This window comes from Sinohyriopsis cumingii, chromosome 10, assembly GCF_028554795.1.
Source record: "Sinohyriopsis cumingii isolate HCF-2022 chromosome 10, ASM2855479v2, whole genome shotgun sequence".
NCBI classification, from domain to species: domain Eukaryota; kingdom Metazoa; phylum Mollusca; class Bivalvia; order Unionida; family Unionidae; genus Sinohyriopsis; species Sinohyriopsis cumingii.
The window spans coordinates 22,321,787-22,335,328 of record NC_142970.1 but is presented as its reverse complement, the minus strand read 5'-3'; the positions used below and the strand labels follow the sequence as shown (position 1 = coordinate 22,335,328).

The 13,542-nt window shown below is 40.2% G+C and overlaps 1 protein-coding gene across 1 annotated transcript in view; it reads right to left on the bottom strand.

Annotated features, from left to right (window-relative positions):
* The window catches only part of LOC149789709 (uncharacterized), a 124,319-nt gene extending 111,176 nt beyond the window's left edge, over positions 1 to 13,143 (bottom strand). The window contains exons 1-2 of the mRNA XM_089971708.1: positions 13,045 to 13,143; positions 12,189 to 12,343 (exon numbers count right to left, since the gene is read on the bottom strand). Coding sequence (XP_089827834.1) covers positions 12,189 to 12,258 — 70 coding nt within the window. The 5' untranslated portion in view covers positions 12,259 to 12,343; positions 13,045 to 13,143. The remainder of the gene's footprint in view (positions 1 to 12,188; positions 12,344 to 13,044) is intronic.
* Between the last annotated feature and the right edge of the window lie 399 nt (positions 13,144 to 13,542).

Here is a 13,542-nt window from a genome sequence, read left to right as displayed (position 1 = left end):
GTTGATGACCCCAGAACTTCCCCAGTGTCAGGACCCTCCCATTTAGCGGCAGTGGCCGCAGCTCACAAAGTACCTGCTCCCAAAATCAATGTCCAATAAAGATCGGGCATGTTCCAGAGTTTACTGGATTTGTCCAAGCAAGAACTGGCTCGATTTAGTCTGTTACGTACCCCTGCACGACGTGACATGCCTGTCCTCAAGTTGATACGACGTAAATATAGTCAGTGGCGACGCGTTCATGTATAATAAAGGCCTGCGACCAAGTAGGGGTATCAGTGAACTTCCAAAAAATGTAACCTCCAAGAAGTCAAAAAAGAAAGAGAAAAAGGCAGACTCGTCATCCGACAAAGCGCTTAACCAAGCATCGACGTTACCCTACGAAAAGACACAGTCGTTCCAACAAAAAGAGGCGTCAACATAGGGGAGGATTTATCGGCGATTTTGGAAAAAACTTTGTCACCTTTATGACAAAGCGATAGTCCCCCCCCCCAAAAAAAAAAAAAAAAAAAAAAGATAAAAGGGTGTGTGTTTAGTCATCGACGTTAGTGTCTGTTTGTCTGTTTGGTGAATGTCCCGGAACCTACAAGCAAAGATGTCACCCTCCAGAAAACATTCCTCTTCTAAACCCCAAGGAAAGAAAAGGAAAGGACTGCCTCCACGTTTAGTCCAACATGGGGACGTGTTATCTGTCCTGTCCAAAGCTTCTCCACCCCTACAAAAAAAAAACTCATTCAAACGGCCTCCAAATAGGTCATCGATACCGTGTGCGAATGTTGTTTGAACGTCTTGAAAGGCACGATCTCTTTGTCCAAACACCAGAAACAATGATTAGGCAAACATCGTCACGTTCTGCGCTAAATGGTTCAAAAGAAAATCCCCATCGGACAAAAGAAGAAGATGTTGGTCCAACGTGGAGGAATTTTACCCCTCTTGTTAGGTCCGTTGCTGAAAGGAGTCTTGCGAGCCGTGTTGGTAGAACTGGTGGGAGCAAGATGAAAAGGCCCTCTGAAGTCATAAGATCTCAGAATTGACCCATCCATGGAAGGACGAAAACTAGCTTTAGTGCCTTACAAACGATGGATGGAATACCATCGTTGGCAAGAACAACGCACCCCGCATTTACCTCCCAATCCCAATTTGAGCGAGATGTCCCAGTTACAACACGAATTGCAGTCCTTTGGATCGCCAAGATTTGTCCGAAACAGAAAAATCGCAAAAGTACGGCCAACTCTTGCAATGACAGCAACTCTTTCACCAAAAGCTTTAGAAGAAACAGCTCTTCCCACTCTAAAAGATTTTAAAACCTTGATGAAAAGTCCATTCCCCACACCATCACCACCACCACCACCACTACTACCATCCCCAGGGGTCACCAGAGATGCTATCCCAAGAAGGCCTGAGGAAGAAGAGATACGAGAAGTGTTTCAAAAACAGTCAACAGCTCCCATGTCTAGTAAGATTGCAGCATCCTTGTTTACCCAGTCCCCCACATCCCAACGAGAAGAAATGAAAGCTTGGATTAAAAAGATGATGTCCACTCCACTTTTGACAGAAGTGAAAAAGAAAGAAGGGAAACCAGAAGTGAAAAAAGAAAAGAAGACCAAAGTCATTCCATTGCCACTTCCACCACTACCTTCGACTTCTACTCCCGTAGCCCATCGGACACGTAAATCCGTTTCCAGACCACCCTTTCGTCCCACCCAAAGTAGCATCACCGAAGAGTTGGTGGCTTATTAATACACAAAAAAATGGAAAAAGTCTTAGCCAGCATTTATTACGATCCCTCCCATCCTGCAGGTTACGGAGGAGTTCAAAAATTGTATCATGCTGCCAAAACGCGACTGAAAAGTCTCCGTTTACCTCAAGTGCAATTATGGTTACAAGAACAAGCTACTTACACTTTACACAAATCCATTCGACGAAGCTTGTCCAGAAGTCGCACCCGAGTGGAAGGCATCGATCATCAATGGCAAGCCGACTTAGCCGATGTCTCTCATTTTGCCAGCTACAATCGCGGCTACAAATATTCGTTTTGTGTCATCGACGTCTTTTCCAAATTTGCCTGGGTCGTGACCTTAACTTCCAAATCAAGCAGTGAGTTAGTGCGAGCCCTGCAACGAGTGTTGAAACAAAGCGGGCGTCACCCTCTTCGATGGCAAACGGACAAAGGTACCGAATTTCTGAACCAAGCTTTCCAAAAAGAATTAAAGAAACGTGACATTCATTTTTTTTACCACCGAGAATCCTGAAACCAAAGACAGCATCGCTGAACGTTTTCAACGCGATTTGAAAGAACGCATGTGGAAATATTTTACGCATCACCACACTCTGCAGTACATCGACATCTTACCGCACCTGGTGCAAGAGTACAACCAATCTTACCATCGGAGCATTGGATGTGCCCCGCAAGAGGTGACTCCCAAGAATGAAGTGCTGCTATTTGAGTGCCTATTTGGTACGTCCCCGACGAGAGCTGTCCCCAAGAAAAGTGGGGTGTTGGCTGTAGGAGATTGGGTACGCATTGGCAAAACCAAACGCACTTTCGACAAAGGTTACTTACCTAACTGGACCACCGAATTGTTTCGTGTCACTGGACGAGTGCATGGTCGTCATCCTGCCGTCTATAAATTGGAAGACATGAACCGAGAAGTGCTCAAAGGAATGTCTTATTTGCCCGAGTTACAACGTGTCAGCAGAAAAGAAGACGACGTGTTCGACATCGAAAGCATTCTCGAACGCAGAACCCGTAAAGTGGGCAAACGACTTGTCAAATAAGTCAAAGTACGTTGGAAAGGATATCCACCTAGTTTTGATTCTTGGATCGACGCTTCGCAAGTCATCGACTATAAAAAGAAGTGGCCATCATGCCCTTTCGCACAGACGCAGCTACGGCGACCACTCCTTCACCCAGTTCTTCTCTGCAAGATTTACAAAAACAACCCTTGTGGGTGTGGTGTGGAGAACGTGTGCCTAAAACGCAAATCGTCTTTTTCTGCCAAATCTTCGTGGTGTATTGTGTCATCGGGGCAGCCATTGCCAATTTGAGTTTGCGACAAGGAGACAAGCAATTGTGGACCATTGTATTGAGCAGTTGCATCGGTTAACTTCTTCCTATTCACTCGCTGAAATTCACCTGGGACAGGAACAACGGGAACCTTGTGTCCAGTGACAGTGACAGTCACCACTCCAATAACATCAACCCCATTTTGGGCGGAGACAGGTCTCTGACTTCCAGTAACCCCTCGGACAGTCACAGAACTCTGGAATTATGAGCAATAACAACCAATTTTACTTAATCTTACCCAGTGACAGTTCCATGGAGGTGTTTCCCAACAACACGTTGTGCTGTTACACGGTCAAATTACCTCAGACCATCCAATTAGATTACGAAGCCCTTTGGGAAGTGGCTTTGGTAGAATTCATTCACCCGACCCAAGTCCTCAATGTCCTTCCCAATCAAACTTATTTTTTCAGTGGAAGTTCATGACGAGCAAATGAAAAAGTACTTGAATACCCATGTCAAATATGATCACAAAAGCTATGATGACAAAACTAAAATGTGGTCCTACCACTTGTTCATTTCCCCAGGCTATTATTTTAGTGGTCAACATTTGGTCAGCACCATTACCTCCAGATTTAATGTCGTGTTTCTGAAAGCTTTAGAAAGTGTCAGAAAAAGTGTCACTCTGGAGTATCACAAAGCAGCTCGTCGCTTCCTGATGAAATTTGACGGAGGTAAAATCATGTCTATTATATTTTGTCCTGAATTGTTTGACGTGTTGGGCGGAGACATGGACATGAGAATGGCCATGATGAAGAAAAACGAATTGCCAGTCATTTCTGACAACGATTCTTTTAGCAAGTTATTTCATTTCCCGGTAGAACTAAACCAAGGACTAAAATTTGATCTTTGTGTACTCCGATGTGGTGGAGTATAACGTGGTGGGGCACACCTCCGTACCGTTACTGCGTGTCATTCCTTTCAAAGTGGATTCTGTCACGCTCGCTGACGAAGAAGGTGGAAACACTTACCACGTCCACCGCGAATTTGTACATCCTCACTATTTGCCTGTCAGCAAGTGGTATTTGGACACGGTTAACATTGCTATAAAAGGAGATCTGGGACAAAATATTCCCTTCACCAAAGGGAAAGTCACGGTGAAACTCCATTTTCGAAAACGGTTCTCTCACGAGTTGTAAGTCATGTATCCAGTGTACCGAGGGGTTGCTCGACAGCGAGGACACGGTTTAGGAGATATGTTAAAATCGTCTTTTCGTTTGATGGCTCTGGTGTTGAAACCGATGGTGACACGCGGATTGCACGCCTTGAAAGATGCAGCATTGACACACAGCAAAGAATTTCTCCAAAATGTCATCATTGACAAACAAAACCCGAAAGAAGCTCTCTTGAGGGCAGGCAAAAATGTCTTGCTACAAACGGGTAAAGACCTTTCGGGCCAACGAGAAACACCTATAAATGCCCTACACGTTACCGAGTCAGGCATTCCTACTTCCTTGAAGCCACAGCAAGGACAAGGCAGAAAAAGACGACGAAGAAAAAAACTTTTTACCAGACTTCACACGTCTAAAGCTAGAAAGACAAAGAAAAGAAAAACCGTTCGAGACTTAGACGTTTTCGATTATTGAGAAAGAGAAAAAATGATGCATCGAGAGTCTTGCGCTTGTTCCAAGTCGGAACTGGATCTGTTTGCCTTGCCCCAAACCATGATGACCATGCAAGAATCCCAATGGGTGTAATTTCACCCCGTCTCCTCTTTGACCGATTCAGCTCCCATCGAGTTTGATATCAAAGGTCAACCCGAAGATTACATCGATCTGAATAGTCGTTACCTGTATTTGAAAGTCAAAGTAATCAAAACGGACAATACCAATCCAGGAGGCGATGCTAGAGTAGCTCCTGTCAACAATTTCATGCATTCCTTTTTCAGCGAAGTGGACTTGTACTTGAATAACAAACTGCTCAGCAGCAGCATGGATACTTACCCGTATCATGCCTACCTGGAAAATCTCTTGACGTACGGAAAAGAAGCCAAGAATACTCATCTGGATGCTTGCGTGGTATGGAAACCTGACACAGCGGGTGATAACACGTTTAACGATACAGCCCTCACAGCAGATGACGATCATCACAATGTGGGGTTTAACACACGTAGAAATAAAATTCAGCAAGGACGTAGTTTAGAACTGATGGATCGTTTGCATTTGGACATGTGGTTACAAGAAAAGTATTTACTGAAAGGGGTGGATATTCGCCTGAGACTGAATCGTAGCAGTACCGCTTTACATTTGTTGGCCCATGCTAACGAGTACAAAACCATCATCCATGAAGGCAGGCTCTATGTGCGACGCGTGGAAGTGTTACACAAAGTGGGAAACGACATCAGTCAAACGTTGAGCAGAACGACCACCATGTATCCGATACGACGCGTGGAAGTAAAAACGTTCACCATTCCTGCTGGACAGCGATCCATGATCGAAGATCATCTGTTCCAAGGCCAGTTACCCAAGCGTTTGATTCTTGATATCGTCAAGAATTCAGCCTTCAACGGAGTCCACATCGAAAATCCTTTCCTGTTTTCATCATTTCAGTGTAGCCGAGATCAAAGTCAGTCGCGATGGCAAGACTATGTGTACCCAACCGTTTGAGCCTAAGTTTGGTGACAGGAATTACTTGAGGTCGTACTTGTCCCTGTACGAAGCCACCGGACAGTTAGGAACCAACACCAGTCACGGCATATCGTACGAGGATTATACAGGAGGCTACGGCTTGTGAGCGTTTTATTTCACTCCAGAACAAGGCAACGACGAGGGACATTTCCACCCTATACAATCCGGCCAGACACAGTGAACGTCCTCCTGTATGCAGAATTTGACAATACCTTAGAAATCAACAGTTTAAGAGAAGTCATTCTAGATTATTAGAAACCATGGAGGACCGTTATCCTTCTCTACCTAGTGGAGAAACTTTAGACATGGAATGTGAGGAGACCGTGGAAGAAGAAGAAGAAGAAGAATCCCAAGACAAAAAACGAAGAAGTTATCATGATGAAGTCAAGATGGCCGGAACAAGAAGAACATTTAGCCTCCTGTTTTCCTACATTCCTGGCAGATATAATGAAAGAATTGATCAAGGAAGAGTGCTATGGATGTCACAACGATCATCCCAGTCAAATTCAACACGACAAATGTCTGATGTTGAGTCAAGAAGAAAAATTGGACGAATATCTGGACAAAGCTTGTGGTCTCATCGAGGTAGAATTCGTGTTGAACGAGTGGTATAAAGGCTTAGATAAACATTCTTCTCCTCCATTAACGTCTCTGGAGTGCCGTCGCATCGAATCTCTCTTTGACCAGAATAAGAAGTCGGAGCCAAACGTCTTTTACTTGTCAGACATTTTCAAGCAAAAGTCAGAATCGAATTGATCACTTATCATTACCTGTGAAGAAGGAAAAATACACACAAAAAATGGATACCTGGGAACTTTATTACCTTTTGAACCACAGTTCGTACACTGCTTCTTGGAATCCTGTCGTCTGTGCTAAAGATGAACTCCCTCATCGCACACCTCAAAACCATCAAGCTTATCTGATCAACACGGACGACAGTCATCTCCCAGGAACCCACTGGGAAGCCATCCACTTTCCTCAAGAAGGATGTGTGGAATATTTCGATTCCAATGGATTGCCTCCTTTGGAAGACGATATCATTGACTTTATGAGAAGAAATGCTCAGACCACCCGATTCAATAATGTGAAATTACAAGGCACAGATTCCTTCGTGTGTGGACAATAGTGTGTGTACTTTCTGCATAATCGCAGCTTGCGCTATTCCTTAGAACATTTAGTGACTCATTTTGATCCTCGTTCTTCTTCTAGAAACGATGTGAAAGTAGATCGATGGTTTTGTGACCATTATACTGGTCTTTTGTCTCAAGCTAGGAAACGTGGTGTCCATCAATGGCCTAATGACTTCCAGCAGCGGAAATCATCACAATTTCATTCACAACGTTGCCAACCCTGTCCAAAATAATGTGTGAGTTGAAAAAAAAATGTTTGGTATTTAAGAAAAAAAATGTTTGATGTTATATTGTTTGGTAATTGTTAAAAATGTTATAGTTGTTTGTTAGTGTCAAGTGATTTTGAATAAAAAATGTTGTGTTTTTAAAAGAAAGGTCTTCGTGGTTCGTTTGGCTATAGGAATCTTGATTCATGCTCTTTGACTTCTTCCTATCCCTCTCATGACACTCATTGAACGTTCCGCCTCGGAAACCGTATAGGGAGGTTTTCCTTCACGTTCGCGCTTTGACTTTATAAAACGGGGTAGTTTCCAGTCTAACCATTCATTGTCGACTCATCTTCCTATGAAGATGTGCTCCAAACTAGCTAAGCTAAACGAAGCCTACGTGAATTTGCATAGGGTCAGACACAGTCTGATACTGAAGCCTTAAGAGATAGAGAATGTGAGAATGTTAAATGTCACTGAAGACCTGATAGAAGAGCTCTTCAGAGAAGAAATTAACATGGAGAAAGAAGAATGGACAGAACAGTACAGACTTCAGAAACAGCAGAGAGAGCAGCAACAGCAACAACAAACACAACAGCAGCAGCAACCTGAACCTGATAGTGTCTTTGTCGACTGTCGTATCGATACCAAAGAGTTCTTCTCTTTCCGAAAAAGCAGACCTATCGTCAGAAGGTCTATCGTCAGAGGACCTCGCACTCTTAGAATATCAAAGATCTCCCTAGCTTCAACTTCACGCAAGCAAAAAACCACAGCCCTTTTCAGGGCTACCCCAATCTCTAGAAAAGAAATAACAATCGATTTGCCGATGTGTGTATGTAGAGTAGTGTGAATATAAACACTCACTCTTTTCTGGTGTGATTGTACATGTTTATTTGTGTTTGTGATTGTAAGCGCTGAAGTACGTTTGTGTGGATAGTAGATTATGCTAATTTTTGTTTTGCTGTTTGACGTGCGTGGATAGTAGATTTGGGGTTTGATTTGACTGCTTTGCGTATGTGGATAGTATATTATTTGTTTAATTAAATTTTTTTAGAAAAGTGATGGGTAGTATAAAGTGAGTGAGTGTTTCTTTTAGGTCCGCGCGTTGTTTGGTCATGATCTAGGTATATAAGTTTTGGGTTTTAGGGGATGTTTTCCTTCACCTCCGCGCTTTTATTATAAATTGAAAACCGCTAGGCAGTCTAGCTACCCTTGTTGATTGATCAACACTACAAAATGAGCAGAAGCCTAGCGAAACTGCTTGAACTTCATGTGCACCTGGAATATGCCAAGCTCATACTGAATGAGCTGGCCGCAGAGGCTATAGTGGAAGAAGGAAGGACGAAAGAGGAGGAGAGAAGAAAAAAGAAGAGGAGGAAAAAGAGAGAGGAATGGCTGTACCACAGACACAACAAGGAAATTTCGGAATCCTAGAGACAGAAGATTGGGATTCGGAAGCCACTCATTCCGCTTCTGCACTGCCAGCAAAGAGAGTGAAAGGTGATTGGAGTAGGAGATGCGTTTGCGGTGCCAGGCCGGGGATGTGCAACCATTAACCAGGTACCCTGGAGTTCAAAACAAACAGCCCTTTTCAGGGCTACCCATTACTCTAGAAAAGATATAGTAATCCATTTGCCAATGTGTGTATGTAGAGTAGTGTGAATATAAACACTGACTCCTTTTTCCTAGTGTGAGTGTATGTGTTTGTGTTTGTAAGCGCTCAAGTACGTTTGTGTGGATAGTAGATTATTGGGCTTTGTAAGAGATCAAGTAAGTTTATGTGGATAGTAGATTTGGGTTTCATTTTAATGCTTTGCGTGTTTGGATAGTATATTTTGGGTTTGTTTATTGCTGATTCGCGTACGTGAATAGTAGATAATATGAAATGATAAAATATGCGGATGTGTTCCTTCACGTCCGCGCGTTTTAAGCGATGATCTAGGTAATATTAGTTTTGGGTCTTAGGGGATGTTTTCCTTCACATCCGCGCTTTCCGTATAAGAACTCACAACGTTCGTCGTTCGCACCATTCTACAATGAACAGAAAGGAAGATGGCTTCGAACCACCTTGATAAAATGAAAAAATTGCAAGACGTCCTGGACAATTTGGGCATCATGGAGCAAATGTTAGTTAACCTAAACGAGGACCACTATTCTTATAGTCCCCATCGAGTGAAGATGGAGATCAACACTTTAAGAAAACTAAAGGAAATTATAAGTGATCTGTTGAAAGAAATAAAGGAGGAGAAGGAGGATGAAGAAAGAGGAAAGGATAAGGATGAGAGCATGGAACGAAAAAATTGAAAAGGAAGAAGAAAATGAGAAGAGGAAGAAAGAAGAGGATGAGAAACAGAAAGAAGAGAAAAAGAAGAAAAAGGAGGAAGAAAAGAAAGAAAAGAATGGAAAAAGTGTAGGACAGAAAATAAGAAGCTGGTGGAGAAATAGAAGAAATTAGAAGAAGAAGAAAACCAAAGGCCCTTTCATGGCCACTCCAATATCTCGAAAAGACCTTGACTTTCAATTGCCTGCAACTTTTTATTGTTTATTTTTTATTAAAAAAGACAGAGACCCTCCCTGTTTCAATTTTTACCTGTTCCATTTCCATAGATCCATCAGGTCGGGACCGTTTTAAAATAGGGTCCTGACCCTTTTCCATTTCCCCTTGACGCTCAACAGACCCACCCTGTTTACTTTCCCTTGACGCTATACAGTCCCATATTCCCATGTTAAATTCCCTTGACGCTATACAGTCCCAGGGTTTTTTGTCCATGTTAAATTTACATAGACGCTATATCGTCCCAGGGTGGTTAATGTTAAATTTACATAGACGCTATATCGTCATAGGGTAGTTTTTAATTGTGAGTCCCATTGACGCTATATCGTCCCACTTTACTACTATTGTCTCACATTCTTGACCATTGCGTAATCAACACTGTATTGTGTTGTCAACGAAAAGACAATGTTACATGTATCGCAGTACATATGAAACAATATCGTTCATAAAGTATTATAATAATTTTGGAGTAAATGTTAACGAATATAAACAGAATATTATCATTACAAATTATTTTCGTTGTAACACTTTAACACAAAGCAGGTTATTTAGTGAAAGATTTAGTAGACAAATGATTTATTTGTGAACTTGTGAACATAATCATCATAGATTTTCAGAAACAGTAAAACCCCATCATAATCTCTACACCTTTTGTTTCCATATCAATGTTTCCACGGGTATCATCACCTGTGTAAATTTAAATGTTTGATACTTTGCAGTCAAAGCAACGAAGCGAAAAATAAGCATTTGTAAACGTCTTCTGCTTACAGTGGTTGTGACATCCACAGCTTTGCAGTGCAGTAACTTCTAAAATATGTTGTCATACAGCCACACCCATCATACTCTATCCCCTCGAAAAATGAGTAACTAAACAAATTGTTTTGTTATGCATACGAAATGCTTCCTACAGATATGTATGTCTGTAAAATTACGGGAAGACTTAAGTAATATACAAGCAATTACAATTATTTATTTTTAAATTTTATAAAATAAATAATATTTCAAAATATTTTTAATCGTACTATTATCCCGCCTTAAACAAAACAAAATCTTATTTATAATATTAATTCGTTTGAACTTAAAAATATGTCGATAAAACGAGATATTAATTCGTTATTGTCCTTAATTGAACCATGAGTGTTAGAATCAATACGATATTGGGGTGGGGTGATTTAATCCGTGGCGTTTCCATAGGTTTGTACAGGTGACAATACAATTTCATCCAACCATTTTCTGAGAGATTCAGTGCTTATAATTGCTAATTTCATCGAAGTTAATATTTGACTTCTCTCCATGAAGTGTCATCTAAGTTTTTTTTTTTTTTTTTGGTAATAGAAATCTTTACTGAGTAATCTCTTGTATCGTTAAAATATGGCCCTATAAAGCATTTTCTTTTTCCACAATGGCAATTAGCTACAAATGCAGGTTTAAGTTTTTTGAAGACAATAAAGAATATAAGCTGGGATATGTATATATATATATATATATATATATATATATATATATATATATATATATATATATATACATATCACAGATAACCTAGCTGTTGGAGTGTCCGCCTCGCGTGCGGGAGGTCGTGGGTACGATCCCCGGCCGAGTCATACCAAAAACCTGTACAAATGGTACTAACAGCTGCCTTGCTTGGCGCTCAGCATTAATATATCAGTTTTATGACCGTTCCGCCAGGTGTCAGGATAATATTACTAGTTAGGACATCATCCTACATGTCTATGGCATGGTGCCAAGTGCTAGATATCACTACAAACTGCTAAACTGCAGGCATCGTAGCAATATGACTGAATTTTTTTTAAAGCTACGTTAAAATCCAAATAATTCTCTCTCTCTCTCTCTCTCTCTCTCTCTCTCAGTAAAACCAAGAGACTTATTGACAAACAGAGAAAGAGAGATGAACAATAATACAATCTTAAAATCAGCTGGGTTATACACGTCATCCTAACCTCCTTGGTTTATATATATATATATATATATATATATATATATATATATATAATATAATATAATAGCATCATTTTTTGGTGCTGTGTGCTTTGTCGTGAGGGGAGATGGGCTCGTGCGTGCAGGCAGGGCGAAGGGTGCCATTTACCCACGAATCTGGGTTCAAATTTCCGTAGAGGATGAATTAAGAATTATCGAACCTGTATGATCGTATTCTTCTTCTCTGACAGCACTTTCCTTTCTGTCTGGTGTATATGTATAGCTCTCTCTCTCTCTCTCTCTCTCTCTCTCTCTATGTATATATATATATATATATATATATATATATATATATATATATATATATATATATATATATATATATATATCGAATATGATCTGATCTGCTGGAGATACATGTGTTAAATGCGTTTACGAACTTTGGATTTGACGACTCAAGATTATATGTGGCCAGTTCATTGTGACGGACACTTGCCCTGGTTGACGGTTGGAGGATATGGGGTAATTATTCAACCTCTAACTTCTGCACATGTCGATAAAATAACATGTACATAATAGGCTATTTATCAACATGGATAAGAAGAAAGTGTATATATCAATGGATTGCTAAAGAGCAAATGGGATTCTATATGTAGCATATAGATCACTTACTGTCTTCAAGTGTCAAATCCCCAACTTTGACCAGATCCCTGACAAGTTTTTCCTCTCCTCCTGTTGCCATGGCGTCGGTTTAATGTGCTTCAAGGGTTATATAATGCAAGTGGAGGGAGTTGGCACCCTAACGTTATGCTGACACGAGGATTTTGCTACAAAATATAAATAGCGAAATACTAGCCTGATCTATGTCATGTACGTAACTACCATAAAAAGTTATACATAACTGTATAAACATTAGCTTTTATCCATCTCATGCATATCACTACCATTAAAAGTATAAATCACTGAAGAGATATCATCCTGTGACCATGTCAGGTACATAAGTATATTGTGGATTGAGAAGTTAATAATGGGTGTAAATTCTGTGATGCAAGGGGTGGGGTGGGTGTAAATACTGTGAATAATTGCTGTTATAGGAGATTCATCTAATGTAACTGACCTTACAATCACAGGATATGACGTACAACTGGTATTTTACATTATAATTTCATTCATTCAAAATGAACAACTATATGTGCATTAAATGACCTAGGTGTGGGTTAAATGTTATATAATACGTGAACATTTGTCTCTGTTTGATCGTATGACTATGCATCTAGGTTTTAAAAAATGTTAAAACTCTGTGAATTCATTTACCAATGTATCATTACTGCACAACTCTTGAATGTTTTAGTGACCTTGACATGAGTAAACCTACAACTCAACACAATCAGTACAACGTTATTCCAATTTCATACATTGATTCAATACAAGTTCAATCAATTGTGAACACATGTAACATAAATGTGTTGTGTGATGATATTGCAAATACATCTAGTCTTATAATAGTAAATAGTAGACTGATACTTACAAAATATTGATACATCCATTAAATTGCAAGTTTCCCAAGCTAACTAGATTGTATTCTCTGTAACGATCCTACATGTCTCTATGCAAAGTCTTGTTATCATACACAGAACCAACCAATCATTGCATGACAACAAGCTATGTTAATAATAGTTGACCTTATTTGGCTAGACTTTTGCGTGCACCGACAAATAATACGATGACTATTCAAGAAAATTCAATTGACTTTAGTTACGACATTACCTAGGCATACAATATGGCTGATATAGAGATTAAATCTAATAAATACATTCCAACATCGACGTTCAGTACTGACAAGCAGGTATCTCAGCACACACACACACACACACACTATATATATATATATATATATATATATATATATATATATATATATATATATATATATATATATATATCCAGTATTACCGCTAATCGGATTGCTCGAACCCATTCGGATTACCACAATTAAATTAATCTTCCTATTCAGTACTTGTAACAC